We start from the raw sequence: 17,079 nt of genomic DNA on the forward strand, positions 1-17,079 counted from the left end.
GTTTTGGCATGCTTCAAAAGCAGAAAACCGAGGCAAAATACTGTTTCAATATTCTGATACTAATAACTGTAAGTAGTCTGGTGAAATGACACAAATAAATAAAGTATGTCCTAAAAAATGCAAGGCTTAAAAGTGTCAAAGCATTGACCTAAATGGAGTTTTCACTAAATTAACTGAAATATCAAGACAAAATTTGTGCAACAGAAATGTTTCCCTCATACCCGCTCTGTCACATCAATTTCACTGCAATGTATTGATGTACAGGATGAGGACAATTTAAAGGTGATACTGAATTGTGAATTAGTACTCTTAATTTAAACTCTAACATCTACAGTAAATTTTAAGACCATCCTTGATCAGCCTATAACTTACACCTCTAAGTTTACTTTCCATTATTCAGTTCAAAATAAATTTATTGTCAATGTTTTCTTAGCATTTGGGTGATTAAATTCCTGGAAGGCTAATACTTACTGTAGCAGTGTCTGAGGGACCATATGTACAAATGTGTTTTCTCAATCCGTAGCTACTAAAAACTTTAATTACTACCCTATGGGGAGACTGTATAAAATTTTTGATGTTACTAAGGGAACCCCACACTTGAAAAGGTTGAGAACTATTAATATGCTGGTTTAATGCATTATTCACCAAACCTATCTCATGCTTTTTTATTTCAGCCATACTGTTCCTTCTATCTAGAATGCTTTCTCTTATCATGATTTATCAGTCTTGTTTCTCCTACAAGATGAGGTTTAACTGACATTTTTGTCTCTGAAGTCTTCTTTAGTCCTTGAAGCCAAAAATGTTCTTCTGCCCCCACTTTCATTATATCTGTATCTTATATCACTTTTACATAACACTATAGTTGTTTGGGTATCTTCTCTCTCCCATTGGATTGAATTTTCCTTAATAGAGGGAATACGTTGTGTTCATTAAAAAATTCAAATATAGTTTTGCTCTACATTTCAAATAAATAAGAAAATATTGCCCACTGAAGCTACAGATAAAAGTCAATGTAAAATCATTCATTGGCAATGCATCCTAAGAAATGTTTTCTAAATGTGCTGACATAAGTGTAGAGCATCTTACAAATCTCTATTAAAGAAAATGGGGTGGGGCGCGGTGGGTCATGTTTGTAATTCCAGCACTTTGGGATCACTTGAGCCCAGGAGTTCAAGACCAGCCTGGGTAACACAGTTAAACCCAATTTCAACTAAAAATTAAAAAATTAGCCGAGCAAGGTGGCACATGCCTGTAGTGTCCCGGCTACCAGCTAATGAGGAGGCTGAGGTGGTAGGATAACTTGAGCCCAAGAGGTCCGGGCTGCAATGAGCCAAGATCGTGCCACTGTGGTCTAGCCTGGGCAATAGAGTGAGACCCTGTTTTGAAAAAAAAAGAAAAAGAAGGAAAAGAAAAGAAAGGCAAAGGAAATATGTGAAATATTTTTGAAGAAATATAAACTACCATTATTATAAGAGATCCAAGATAATGGACGAGTATAGACAAAGGAGAAATGAGAAAGCCCTGACCAGGCAATGAGAATTCTCTAGGTGTCTTCATAAATGCCGTCACTTTTGTTATGATGGTCATTCTGTATCAGATCTTAATGTGACTTCCCGAATACAGTTTCCTATTGTGAAAGAATGATCTGATCTGTTAATATATGTTCCTAGCAACATAAGTATTATGTATATTTATATTATGTATATTTATATTATATTTATATTATGTATATTGTGTGTGTGCATGCCTGTGTGTGTGTGTGTGTGTGTCTCACTGTAAATAAGCAAGTTAGTTGACATTCTGGCTTATTAGTGAGGCTCACTTAAAAAAGTCTGTCCTCCACAGACTTACTTTGCACATGAGTGAATGAATGAAATAAATTTCTTTTACATGCAAAACTGATGACCAGATGCTAGGATGTCCTGCACCAAAATGCATTCACACCATGAGCCCGGCCTTGTGGCTTTTCTTTCTAAACCACTGTTTAATTATTAGATATTGCACACAGCAGGTACATAATAGACATTTATTGAGTGAATAAGTGAATAAAAACTGTAAGCTTATTTAAAGTCAATTGAAATCAGTTTTAAGTAGCTAATGATACTAAATTACTTTCTATACATATATCCCTCCAAGTCCTTTCTCAGAGGTCAAATAGTCACTCTAGTTAACTGGCCATTTTCATAATTCATTCAGTAGTGCTATTCCCAAAACGCAAACCATGAAAATATGGTTTTAAAAGTCCACAGGCCACAAGACACTTTGATAATCTCAATGTTTCCCTGTTTGCAATTAATGGAAACAGTATGGGAAATACTAGTGTTGCCATTATTCTGATTTACTAAACAAAAATTACATTTTGCAGCATTAAAAAAGTTGCCACCAAATTCAATGTAAGAGTTTTCTCTCATTCCTTTTTGAGGCTGTGTGGGGGTCAAAAAATTCTGACAGACAACTGTTTCCAGTTAAAAAGGTCACTTAGCTTTTATCCAAAGTGAATAAGTCATCTTTTCAAGTATAACTGGTTATTTTCTAACGTTGCCAGCTGATGCTAGAATCCTTTTAAACAGTAAAGAACCTCCAACATTGCAAACAAAAGGAATATGAACTATATCAACAAAAATCAAAGAAATTATATTTTCCAAATAATAGAACAATGGAGAAAAATTAAACACATGTTTAAACACTCATTTTTAAATAGAAAAAGTTCATCAATGCTATTGGGTCATTTTTATTTATTAAAGCTCTGTCAAGTTTGATAACCACTATGTGATAAAACCTAAACATTCAGAATGTTCAAAAAGTTATTATCTGTTTAAGGCCTTTCAGTGAGACCGAAGTCAGTAAGAATCTGGGCATTTTGATTTTTCTGTAAAATTACTTCATCTCCACTAGAGCACTGAATTCTATTAACTTTTCTTAATATGTATTTTTTTAAAAGATTCAACAAATAGGTATCTATTTTTCTTTCTGTTTCATGTAATTGAATTTTCAGTAACAATTCATCTATTGTATTTCAAACCTTTCAGGTAGAATAATAACTGAGAGTTATATTAAGGCAAATTGGGAAGAAATTATTTTTCTAAAAGAGCCATTGAATTTACTTGGGGACTAAAAGGACATAATATGTTTAATTCTTGATCAGATATTAGAAAAATAATTTGGTCTATAGCAGTACAAGGGTATTACTGATGTGAAGAGAACGTAGTTTTTTAAAAAGTTCTATTCCTAATTATTGGAGGAATGCCTTCACAAACAATTGCTATACATGTATTCTCCTGGCTCTGCAGTCTAAGATTTAACCAAATGAGAATTTCATCCTTGTTATTCTTTCAAGTGCTTGGCTCCTACAGAGCTGTGGTGAGGGAGCAAAAATAGCTGATAAGTAAAGTGACTGAAATTCTTCTGTGATGATATAATCCAAGTTCTCTCTGTTGCTGGGTGATATACTCCCTTTGTCTGCGTAAAATTAAAGGAATAGTGACTAGAGATTCTTTTCTCTGTATGCTATTTTTTTTTAAAGTAATTTATGTTTAGGAATTCTGTTTTCTCCATTTACTTCTGACACCTTACTGTACTCTGAATACTATTTTGATTTCTTATATGACTTTATACATTCAGTTTTCTTTTTTTTTATTATTATACTTTAAGTTCTAGGGTACATGTGCATAACGTGCAGGTTTGTTACATATGTATACTTGTGCCATGTTGGTGTGCTGCACCCATCAACTCGTCAGCACCCATCAATTCGTCATTTATATCAGGTATAACTCCCAATGCAATCCCTCCCCCTTTCCCCCCATGATAAGCCCCGATGTGTGATGTTCCCCTTCCCGAGTCCAAGTGATCTCATTGTTCAGTTCCCACCTATGAGTGAGAACATGCGGTGTTTGGTTTTCTGTTTGCTGAGAATGATGGTTTCCAGCTGCACCATGTCCCTACAAAGGATGCAAACTCATCATTTTTTATGGCTGCATAATATTCCATGGTGTATATGTGCCACATTTTCTTAATCCAGTCTGTCACAGATGGACATTTGGGTTGCCAAATAAGGTTGGTTGAATTAAGGTTTAAAATAAATGGGGCATTTATAAAAGATGGTCAGTTTATCATTTCTGAGCTACCGTAATATCTGTGGTTGAACACGTAAACCTAAGCTATTTCTTATTAGCATAAGTTTAATGTATGCAATTTCTGACCCATCAATAAGACTCAGTGTGTTCTCTATTTGTTTATATTTCTACAACACATATTAGGGTCCCAGACAAATATTTTGAACTGCTGAAACACATACTATCATACACTGTTTTATGTTGTAGTTAATTTACTGCATAGAGTGTTTTAACAATCTACTAATACAACAAACAGTACATTTTTTATTATATGCTGTATATAAAAATTATTATTACCTGGCAATGATTTAGACCACTTGACTACTGAAAGAAGTTGCCTCTCGCCTAGTTGATTAAGACTTGTCAGCAAAGAACTGGAGGTGTCAGGTTTTGAGTTGTCATGTCCTGCATAGATCACATCTGGTTCAATGCTCATTAACAGTTTGATCAGTGGTGGAATCAACTGTATGTCTTGACCTGGTGAAAAAGTGAATCTCTGGCTTAGGACTTGGCTTTCATTCGGAATGCCCACTGGTTGTGGGAGAGCAACAGCATCTAGTGCTCTCATAACTCTGACTTTATTGAACTTTTTAAATTTTCGACCTACAGAGAAGAAAAAAAAGGAGGTTCATGTAAATATATAGAAACTCCATATCCCAGTATAATATTATTTTTCCTAAATCTTAGAATCATAACACTATACATTTTAGCATCAGTCGAATAAAATGAAATGGAATAAAAATGTTAGATATTAAAATTACAAAAAAATAAATTAAAACGTGACGCTTGATTAAAAAAGTTTAGGCCTCAGACTTGGATTAAATAATTAGTTACATCAACAATCAGTGGGTGGGTGGGGTGTGGGTAATTATACCAGTATTCTGCAGGGGTTATGGAGCTGTGTAGGAGAAGATATGAATAAAAAGACAAAGAGTTTTAGTAGAGACTAAACTCAGTATTGGTCCATATTCTGACAGAACAGCCTTGCAAAAGCTAATGCTACAGACTACATTAATTGAAACTTAGTCTATAGTGGTTGTTAAATCTTCTTTGGGGTTTTATTCTTTTAAGAATATGTTAAAAGAAAAGCATTTGTTTGTCAGCCCCACCAAATCTTTTTATACAATTTCAGTGGGTTCATTGATATCTTAAAATCAATCCAGCTCTACTTCTATGAGATCTAAGACTCAAAATTAATAACCCTTTTTCTAAATTAATGAAAGAGGAAGTTTACATCCATGCTGGTCAGATCACATTTGTATTTCTGGATGATTTCTAGAGTTTCTACTTTGATGAATTCTGATATATTAGGGGAAAAAGATGGATGGTGAGATGAATAGAATCTGCTTTATGAGAAATGATTGAAGGAGAAAAGGATGCTTATTTGGGCTGCTGGTAGTTCACAGATGCCTTGAGGAATATTAGAGAAAGTTCTGGTGATGTGATATCAGGCTGGATTCAGCCCCACCTGCTTTGTGCCAGGCAAGGGCTACTTATCAGTGTGAAGTGGCTGTTTAGCCAAGGGAAGGCTGACACCTGCAGTTATCTAAGCAGAGGTTGCAGTCTGCTGGCTTTAGTATCTGATCATGGCCACAGATATGTTTTGTTTGGCTCAGACAATGCTGACCAGAATTATGAGACCATCCGTGAATTACTTAGGTGGCAACAATCTGTTAAAGCTTAGTTGCAATGGTTGCCTTTGGATGGGGCATGGGTATTCCAGTTTGTCCAGTTCCCTCCACAAACTGGTGGTACGCCAATGATCTCTTTTCTTAAGTCTTGTCACTCTAGCCACTTGTTTACCTGGTCTCTGTAAACATTTGTCTCTGCGATTTCTGAACTCAGGGTATTATCATAAAGAAAAAGGATCATACTTGTTCTATAAAACCCCAAGGAATGGCCAGGCATGGTGGCTCATGCCTGTAATTCCAGCACTTTGAGAGGCCGAGTGGGCAGATTACCTGAGGTCAGAAGTTCGAGACCAGCCTGGCCAACATGGTGAAACCCCGCCTCTACTAAAAATACAAAAATTAGCTGGGTGTGGTGGTGGGCACCTGTAATCCCAGTTACTCCAGAGGCTGAGGCAGGAAAATCACTTGAACCCAGGAGGCAGAGGTGCAGTGAGTCAAGATCATGCCATTGCACTCCAGCCTGGGTGATAGGGGAGAAACTCCATCTCAAAACAAACAAACAAACAACAAAATAAAAGCCCCGACGGGTTGAGCTAGAACTTGTAGGAGATGGGAAAACAAAACGATTGCCACAGTTAGAAACAAAGGGGATTCAAAATTATTTGCAGAGATCAAATGAGCTTTCTGGGGGAAGGAATGAGTCACAAAGGGAAGGGAAGGAACTGTTACAGAGTATATAGTATATGCCAGGAATTGTGTGTGTGTGTGTGTGTGTGTGTGTGTGTGTGTGTGTGTGTGTGTGTTGTGTCTAAGGGAAGAAAATGTTAAGAAGAGGGCTAAAGTTTTCCTGTCCTTGACTATAATCTTCAACAAAGGCACCACCTGTTTGTCATCTTTATTTTCTCCAGTGTCTTTTGGCAATACATGTCTGCTAAATGAATGAAAGAATACATTACTGTCTTTTCCATCTCCCACTCTGAAATATCTTGTCTTTATTATCTATTATTTATTAGTTGTCTCTCATTCAAGCTGATAGATGAGGTTTTGAGGGATTGAATCAGAAGCAGAGGTAATGATTTGGGAGAGGCTTAGGTGGAATAAAGCCCCATTTGGAAAATATTTTCTTTGTGGCCAATCTACAGTATGGCTAGCCCTGTACTCTGCCTTCCCTCCTGTTACAGTTCATATTCCTGACATTTCAGTACCAAATCTTAGTCCTTGTCACCCACTCAGGGACTTTTCTCTGAAATCATCTGCCCTCTTGTCTGCATCCTCTAATAGTCCCTCTCACACATAATCTATTCTGTGGAGAAACATAACTCTCTCCATTTCCTCTCCTCCAATTCTCCCTTGAACCTTCTCCAGTCAGGTCATTCCTCTCCTTATCCCAACCAAATTATTCTTGGCAAGGCCTTCAAAGATTTCCAAATGTCAAAAAACAATGGCCAATTCTCAGTCCTGGACTTAACCCGGGTAAGTACTTAACACATTGATCATTTCCGTCATCTTTTAACGCTCTTATTCATTTGGCTTCCACATATTTCATTCTTGTAGTCACTCTTTCAGTCTCTCTGTCTAGCTGTTTTTCATCTTCTCAACTTCTAAATCTTTGAGTACCCTGAGCTCAGTCCTGAGACTTCTCTTAGATAACTATGCTCTCTTTCTAAGTGTCTGCACCTAGTTCTATGTCTCTAATATCATCTAGACATTAATGATTACCAAATTTACAGTCCTAGTCCCAGCTTTTCCCAGAAACTCTAGACTCAACTATCCAACTGTATTCTCAGCATCTCCACTTGTATTTCTTTCTTTTTTTGTTTTTTTGTTTTTTTGAGATGAAGTCTCACTCTGTGCCCAGGCTGAAGTGCAGTGGCACGATCTTAGCTCACCGCAACCTCCGCCTCCCAGGTTCACACCATTCTTCTGCCTCAGCCTCCCAAGTAGCTGGGACTACAGGGACCCGCCACCATGCCCAGCTAATTTTTTGTATTTTTAGTAGAGACAGGGTTTCACCGTATTAGCCAGGATAGTGTGGATCTCTTGACCTCGTGATTCCCCCATCTTGGCTTCTCCACTTGTATTTCTAACAGACCCCTCAAATTAATATGTCTAGAGCAGAACTTTGATGCACTGGCCCAAACATGCATCTTCCAGATTTATAACTAACTTCATCTACACCTGCTCTAGCCCTAAACTCTAGAGTCATTGATACCTCACTTACTTTCTCACCTCGTATCTAATACATCAGCAAATCTGGTGGATAACGATGAAAATATAACCCAAATTCAAATCCCTGTTTCCACTGCTTGCACCATAATTTACATCCTCACAATCACGGTTGGACTACTGTAACATATGCAGCTTTTGTTTTTTGTAGCCTATTTTCTACACAACTTTAAAGACTTAAATCAGACTATGTCATTCCTTGCTTGAATTTTCAGTGACTCCTGATCTTGCTTAGAATGAAGTTAAAATTCTTACCAAGCTCTATAAGGCCCAACTTACTCTTGCATAGTCTTTCTTCTATTCTTCCTCATGCTCCCTTCATATTGATGCCCATCTTGCCCCTGAAGTGTGTTTCTGCCTTGGGGTCTTACACTGACAGTTTCCTCTGCCTGAAATGATTTTTTCCTTGGATATTTGCGTGGCTTGCTTCCTCACCTAATTTATATTTCTGCATATCACCTTACCAGATAGCTTGTTCTTGTCTATCCTGTAGATATTTATAACATATATATCCAGAATATACAAAGAATTATTACAAATCAGAAAGAAAAGGCATGAATAGATATTTCACAGAGGAAGAAAAATATAGACAACAAAACACAACGATATGACTGACCTCATTAGTAACCAGAGAAATGCAAAGTAAGACCACAATGAGACATCATCTACCTAAAATGGCAAAGACACAGAATACAGAAACACACAAAATAATAAAGAGCTGCCATGGAGTATAAAATACCACTTTAAAACCAATCTAGCATTAGCTAGTAAAGCCCAACATGAGCATGTATTACAATCAGAAATTTCATGCCCAGGTGTGCAGGTTACCTATAGAAACTCTCACACATGAACCACCAGAAGACATGTGCAATAATGTTCACAATTGAACTGTAGGTAAAGTACAGCAAATACCAAGTGGAAGCACATGTTAATACATGAGAATAAATAAATGGGAGATATTCATACAATGAAATCATACAGTGTAGAAAAAAACCAGAATAACAGAAATCAAAACAAAAAACACATAAATATAATATTAGGCAGTAAGATCAAATTGCATAAATACACATACCATTTCTATGGGGTAGAAAAAATATCTCAAAACTAAAAATATATTGGTGAGAAATACATAGATATTAAAAAATACTATAGAATAATATAAGAAAAGACCAACTCCAAATTAAAGATATAGAGGTTTCTGCAGAAAGGGAAAGAGGAAAGTGATAAACATGCAATCAGTTTTAAGTGTAGTGAAATATTTATATTTTCCTAAGCCAATTGAGTCTAGAGGTGGATACTAATCATATTGTTTCTATGTCATTTGCTTTATATGTGTTTTTTGTATGACTAAAATATTTTATATTAAAAAGTATGGCTTATTCTTAGGATACAAAATCAATGTGCAAAAATCACAAGCATTCCTTTACATCAATAACAGAGAAACAGAAAGCCAAATCATGAGTGAACTCCTATTTACAACTGCTGCAAAAAGAATTAAATGCCTAGGAATACAACTTACAAGGGATGTGAAGGACCTCTTCAAGGAGAACTACAAACCACTGCTCAAGGAAATCAGAGAGGACACAAACAAATGGAAAAACTTTCCATATTCATAGATAGGAAGAATGTATATTGTGAAAATGGCCATAGTGACCATAGTAATTTATAGATCCAATGCTATCTCCATCAAGATAATATTGACTTTCTTCACCAAATTCGAAAAAACTACTTTAAATTTCATATGGAACCAAAAAAGAGTCCGTACAGCCAAGACATCCTAAGTAAAAAGAACAAAGCTGGAGGTATCATGCTAACTGACTTCAAACTATACTACAAGTCTACAGTAACCAAAACAGCATGGTACTGATACCAAAACAGATATATCAACCAATGAAACAGAACAGAGGCCTCAGAAGTAACGTCACAAATCTACAACCATCTGATCTTTGACAAACCTGACAAAAATAGCAATGGGGAAAGGATTCCCTATTTAATAAATGGTGTTGGGGAAACTGGCTAGCCATATGCAGAAAACAAAAGTGGACCCCTTCCCTATACCTTATACAAAAATTAACTCAAGATGAATTAAAGACTTAAACATATGACCTAAAATCATAAAAATCAGAAAATCATAAAAACCCTAGAAGAAAACCTAGACAATATCATGCAGGACATAAGCATGGGCAAAGATTTCATGACTAAAAAACAAAAGCAATGGCAACAAAAGCCAAAATTGACAAATTGGATCTAATTAAACTAAAGACCTTCTGCAGAGCAAAAGAAACTATCATCAGAGTGAACAGGTAACCTACAGAATGGGAGAAAATTTTTGCAATTTATCCATCTGACAAAGGGCTAACATCTAAAATCTAAAAGGAACTTAAACAAATTTACAAGAAAAAAAAACAACATAAAAAAGTGGGTGAAGGATATGAACAGACACTTCTCAAAAGAAGACATTTATGTGGCCAATAAACATATGAAAAAAAGCTCATCATCACTGGTCATGAGAGAAATGCAAATCAAAACCACAATGAGATACCATCTCACACCAGTTAGAATGGTGACCATTAAAAAGTCAGGAAACAACAGATACTGGAGAGAATGTGGAGAAATAGGAAAGCTTTTACACTGTTGGTGGGAGTGTAAATTAGTTCAACCATTTTAGATGACAGTGTGGTGATTCCTCAAAGATCTAGAACCAGAAATACCATTTGACCCAGCAATCCCATTACTGGGTATATGCCCAAAGGATTATAAATCAGTGTACCATAAAGACACATGCACATATATGTTTATTGCAGCACTATTCACAATAGCAAAGACTTGGAACCAACCCAAAGTCCCTATCAATGAGAGACTGGATAAAGAAAATGTGGCACATATACACCATGGAATACTATGCAGCCATAAAAAGGAATGAGTTAATGTCTTTTGCAGGGACATGGATGGAGCTGGAAACAATCATTCTCAGTAAATTAACACAAGAACAGAAAACCAGACACTGCATGTTCTCACTCATAAGTGGGAGTTGAACAATGAGAATACATGGACACAGGGAGGGGAATGTCACACATGAGGGCCTGTTGAGGGGTGGGGAGCTAGGGGAGGGATAGCATTAGAAGAAACATCTAATGTAGATGATGGGTTGTTAGGTGCAGCAAACCACCATGGTACATGTATACCTATGTAACCTGCACATTCTGCACATGTATCCCAGAACTTAAAGTATAATACAAAAAAAAAAAGTCAGGGGGTTGTTGGCTGGCAAGATGGCCGAACAGGAACAGTTCCAGCCTGCAGCTCCCAACGAGATCAATGCAGAAGGTGATGATTTCTGCATTTTCAACTGAGGTACCCACCTCTCTCATTAGGACTGACTAGACAGTAGCTGCAGCCCATAGAGGGCGAGCCAAAGCAGGGTGGGGCATTGCCTCACCCGGGAAGTACAAGGGGTGGGGAAACTCCCTCCCTTAGCCAAGGGAAGCTGTGAGTGACCATGCTGTAAGGAACAATGCATTCTGGCCCAGATGCTACGCTTTCCCCACAGTCTTTGCAACCCGCAGACCAGGAGATTCCCTTGGGTGCCTAAACCACCAGGGCCCTGGGTTTCCAGAACAAAACTGGACAGCCATTTGGGCAGACACTGAGCTAGCTGCAGGAGTTTTTTTTTCATACCCCAGTGGCACCTGGAATGCCAGTGAGACAGAACCATTCACTCCCCTGGAAAGAGGGCTGAAGCCAGGGAACCAAGTGATTTAGCTCAGCAGATCCCACCCCCATGGAGCCCAGCAAGCTGAGATCCACTGGCTTGAAATTCTCACTGCCAGCACAGCAGTGTGAAGTTGACCTGGGATGCTGGAGCGTGGTGGTGGGAAGGGTGTCGACCATTACTGAGGCTTAGGTAGGCAGTTTTCCCCTCACAGTGTAAACAAAACCACCTGGAACTTCAAACTGGGTGGAGCCCACTGCAACTTGGCAAAGCTGCTATAGCGAGACTGCCTCTCTAGATTCCTCTCTGGGCAGGGCATCTCTGAAAGAAAGGCAGCAGCCTCAGTCAGGGGCTTATACATAAAACTCGCATCTCCCTGGAACAGAGAACCTGAGGGAAGGGGTGGCTGTGGATGCAGCTTCAGCAGATTTAAACGTTACTGCCTGCTGGCTCTGAAGAGAGTAGCAGATCTCCCAGCACAGCGCTCAAGCTCTGCTAAAGAACAGACTGCCTCCTCAAGTGGGTTCCTGACCCCTGTGCCTCCTGACTGGGAGACACCTCATACAGGAGAGCTTTGGCTGGCAATCTGGTGGGTGCCCTGCTGGGATGAAGCTTACAGAGGAAGGAACAGGCAGAGGAAGGAACAGGCAGCAATCTTTGCTGTACTGCAGAGTCTGCTGGTGATACCCAAGGCAAACACGGTCTGGAGTGGACCTCCAGCAAACTCCAGCAGACCCGCAGCAGAGGGGCCTCTTAGAAGGAAAACTAACAGAAAGGAACAGCATCAACATCAGCAAAAAGGACATCCACACAAAAACCCCATCTGAAGGTCACCAACATCAAAGACCAAACGTAGATAAATCCATGAAGATGAGGAAAAACCAGCCCAAAAAGGCTGAAAATTCCAAAAATCAGAATGCTTCTTCTCCAAAAGATCACAACTCCTCGCCAGCAAGGGAATAAAACTGGACGGAGAATGAGTTTGACAAACGGACAGAAGCAGGCTTCAGGATGTGGGTAATAAGAAACTCCTCAGAGCTAATGTCATAACCCAATGCAAGGAAGCTAAGAACCTTGAAAAGAGGTTAGAGGAATTGCTACCTAGAATAACCAGTTTAGAGAAGAACATAAATGACCTAATGGAGCTGAAAAAAACACAGCATGATAACTGCGTGAAGCATACACAAGTATCAGTAGCCAAATCAATCAAGCAGAAGAAAGGATATCAGAGATTAAAGATCAACTTAATGAAATAAAGCATGAATACAAGATTAGAGAATAAAGAATGAAAAGGAACGAACAAAGTCTCCAAGAAATATGGGACTTTGTGAAAAGACCAAACTTAACATTTGATTGGTGTACCTGAAAGTGATGGGGAGAATGGAACCAAGCTGGAAAACACTCTTCAGGATATTATCCAGGAAAACTTCCCCAACCTAGCAAGACAGGTCAACATTCAAATTTAGGAAATACAGAGAACAGCACAAAGATACTCCTCAAGAAGAGCAACCCCAAGACACATAATTGTCAGATTCACCAAGGTTGAAATGAAGGAAAAAATGTTAAGGGCAGCCAAAGAGAAAGGTCAGGTTACCCACAAAGGGAAGCCCAACATGTTAACAGCAGATCTCTCTGCTGAAACCCTACGAGCCAGAAGAGAGTGGGAGCCAATATTCAACATTTCTAAAGAATTTTCAACCCAGAATTTCATAGCCAGCCAAACTAAACTTCATAAGCGAAGGAGAAATAAAATCCTTTACAGACCACCAAATGCTGAGAGATTGTGTCACCACCAGGCCTGCCTTACAGGAGCTCCTGAAGGAAGCACTAAACATGGAAAGGAACAACCAGTACCAGCCACTGCAAAAACATGTCAAATTGTAAAGACCATCAATGCTAGGAAGAAACTGCCTCAACTAACGGGCAAAATAACCAGCTAGCATCATAATGACAGGATCATATTCACACATAACAATATTAACCTTAAATGTAAATGGGCTAAATGCCCCAATTAAAAGACACAGACTGGCAAGCTGGATAAAGAGTCAAGACCCATTGGTGTGCTGTATTCAGGAGACCCATCTCACATGAAGAGACACAACAGGCTCAAAATAAAGGGATGGAGGAATATTTACTAAGCAAATGGAAAGCTAAAAAAGGCAGGGGTTGCAATCCTACTCTGATAAAACAGACTTTAAACCAATAAAGAGCAAAAGAGACAAAGAAGGGCATTACTCTGGTAAAGGGATCAATTCAACAAGAAGAGCTAACTATCCTGAAAATATATGTACTCAATACAGGAACATCCAGATTCATAAAGCAAGTTCTTACAGAGCTATGAAGAGACTTAGATGCCCACACAATAATAGTGGGATACTTTAACACCCTACTGTCAATATTAGATCAACGAGACAGAAAATTAACAAGGATATTCAGGACTTGAACTCAGGCTCTGGATCAAGTGGACCTAAGAGACATCTACAGAACTCTCTACCCCAAATCAACAGAATATACCTTCTTCTCAGCACCACATTGCACTTATTCTAAAATTGCCCACATAAATGGAAGTAAAACACTCCTTACCAAATGCAAAAGAATGGAAATCATAACAAACAGTCTCTCAGACCACAGTGCAATCAAATTAGAACTCAGGATTAAGAAACTCACTAAAAACTGCACAACTACATGGAAACTGAACAACCTGCTCCTGAATGATTACTGCATAAATAACAAAATTAAGGCAGAAATAAGTAAGTTATTTGAAACCAATGAGAACAAATACACAATGTGCCAGAATCTCTGGGACACAGCTAAAGCAGTGTTTAGAGGGAAATTTATAGCACTAAATGCCCACAAGAGGAAACGGGAAAGATCTAAAATTGACACCCTAATATTCCAATTAAAAGAACTAGAGAAGCAAGAGCAAACAAATTCAAAAGCTAGCAGAAGACAAGAAATAACTAAGACCAGAGCAGAACTGAAGGAGATAGAGACACGAAAACGAAAAACCCTTAAAACAAAACAAAACAAAACAAAACAGTGAATCCAGGAGATGGTTTTTTGAAAAGATTAACAAAGTAGATAGACCACCAGCCAGATTAATAAAGAACGAAGAGAAGAATCAAATAGACACAATAAAAAATGATAAAGGTGATATCACCACTAATCCCACAGAAATACAAACTACCATCACAGAATACTATAAACATCTCTATGAAAATAAACTAGAAAATCTGGAAGAAATGCATAAATTCCTGGACACATACACCCTCCCAAGACAAAACCAGGAAGAAGTCAAATTCCTGAATAGACCAATAACAATTTCTGAAATTGAGGCAGTAATTAATAGCCTACCAACCAAAAAGAAAACCCAGGATCAGACAGATTCATAGCTGAATTCTACCAGAGATACAAAGAGGAGCTGGGACCACTCTTTCTGAAACTATTCAAAACAATAGAAAAAGAGGGAAATTTTCCCTAACTTGTTTTATGAGGCCAGCATCATCCTGATACCAAAAGCTGGCAGAGACACAACAAAAAAGAAAATTTCAGGACAATATCTCTGAAGAACGTTGATGCAAAAATCATCAATAAAATACTGGCAAACCAAATCCAGCAGCACATCAAAAAGCTTATCCACCACGATCAAGTCAGCTTCATCCTTGAGATGCAAGCCTGGATCAACATATGCAAATTAATAAATGTAATCCATTACATACACAGAACCAATGACAAACCACATGATTATCTCAATAGATGCAGAAAAGGTCTTTGACAAAATTCAACACCCCTTCATGCTAAAAACTCTTGATAAACTAGGTATCGATGGAACATATCTCAAAACAATAAGAGCTATTTGTGACAAACCCACAGCCAATATCATACTGAATGGGCAAAAGCTGAAAGCATTTCCTTTGAAAACTAGCCCAAGACAGGGATGCCCTTTCTTACCATTGCTATTAAACACAGTAGTGGAAGTTCTGGCCAGGGCAATCAGGCAAGAGAAAGAAATAAAGGATATTCAAATAGGAAGAGAGGAAGTCAAATTATGTCTCTTTGCAGATGACATGATGGTATGTTTAGAAAATCCCGTCATCTCAGTCCAAAACCTCCTTAAGCTGATAAGCAACTTCAGTGAAGTCTCAGGATACAAAATCAATGCGCAAAAATAAGAGGCATTCCTATACACCAATAATAGACAAACAGAGAGCCCAAACATGGCTGAACTCCCATTCACAATTGCTACAAAGGGAGTAAAACAGCTAGGAGTATAACTTACAAGGGATGTGAAGGTCCCCTTCAAGGAGAACTACAAACCACTGCTCAATGAAATCAGAGAGGACACAAATGGAAACACACTCCATGCTCATGGATAGGAAGAATCAGTATCATGAAAATGGCCATACTGACCAAAGTAATTTATAGATTCAGTGCTATCCCCAACAAGCTAACATTGACTTTCTTCACAAAATTATAAAAAAACTACTTTAAATTTCATATGGAACCAAAAAAGAGCCTGTATAACCAAGACAATCCTAAGCAAAAAGAACAAGGCTGGAGGTATCAAACTAGCTGACTTCAAACTATACTACAAGGCTATAGTAGCCAAAATAGCATGGTACTGGTACCAAAATAGATATATAGACCAAAGGAGCAGAACAGTGGCCTCAGAAATAATACCACACATCTACCATCTGATCTTTGACAAACCTAACAAAAACAAGCAATGGGGAAAGGATTCCCTATTTAATAAATGGTGTTTGGGAAACTGGCTAGCCATATACAGAAAACTGAAAATGGACCCCTTCCTTACATCTTATACAAAAATTAACTGAAGATAGATTAAAGACTTAAGTGTAAGACTGAAAACCATAAAAACCCTGAGGAAAAACTAGGCAATACCATTCAGGACATAGGCATGGGCAAAGATTTCATGGCTAAAACACCAAAAGCAATGGCAACAAAAGTCAAAATTGACAAATTGGATCTAATTAAAGACCTTCTGCAGAGCAAAAGAAATTATCATCAGAGTGAACAGGCAACCTACAGAATGGGAGAAAATTTCTTGACAAAGGGCTAATATTCAGCATCTACATGGAACTTAAACAAATTTACAGAAAAACAAACAACCCCATCAAAAAGTTGGCAAAAGATATCCAGAGACACTTCTCAAAAGAAGACATTTATGTGGCCAACAAACACATGAAAAAAAACTCATCATCACTGGTCATGAGAGAAATGCAAATCAAAACAACAATGAGATACCATCTCATGCCAGTTAGAATGGTGACCATTAAGAAGTCAGGAAACAACAGATGCTGGAGAGGCTGTGGAGAAATAGGAAAGCTTTTACACTGTTGGTGGGAGTGTAAATTAATTCAACCACTGTAGAAGACAG

General features: G+C 38.0%; 1 protein-coding gene across 2 annotated transcripts in view; it reads right to left on the reverse strand.

Moving 5' to 3' along the window:
* The window catches only part of PGR (progesterone receptor), a 96,249-nt gene that overhangs the window by 28,521 nt on the left and 50,649 nt on the right, over positions 1–17,079 (reverse strand). For both annotated transcript variants that reach the window (XM_011926609.1, XM_011926608.1), the window contains exon 4: positions 4,410–4,715. In XM_011926609.1, coding sequence (XP_011781999.1) covers positions 4,410–4,715 — 306 coding nt within the window. The remainder of the gene's footprint in view (positions 1–4,409; positions 4,716–17,079) is intronic.

This window comes from Colobus angolensis, unplaced genomic scaffold (genome assembly GCF_000951035.1).
Source record: "Colobus angolensis palliatus isolate OR3802 unplaced genomic scaffold, Cang.pa_1.0 Scaffold7, whole genome shotgun sequence".
Lineage (NCBI taxonomy): Eukaryota > Metazoa > Chordata > Mammalia > Primates > Cercopithecidae > Colobus > Colobus angolensis.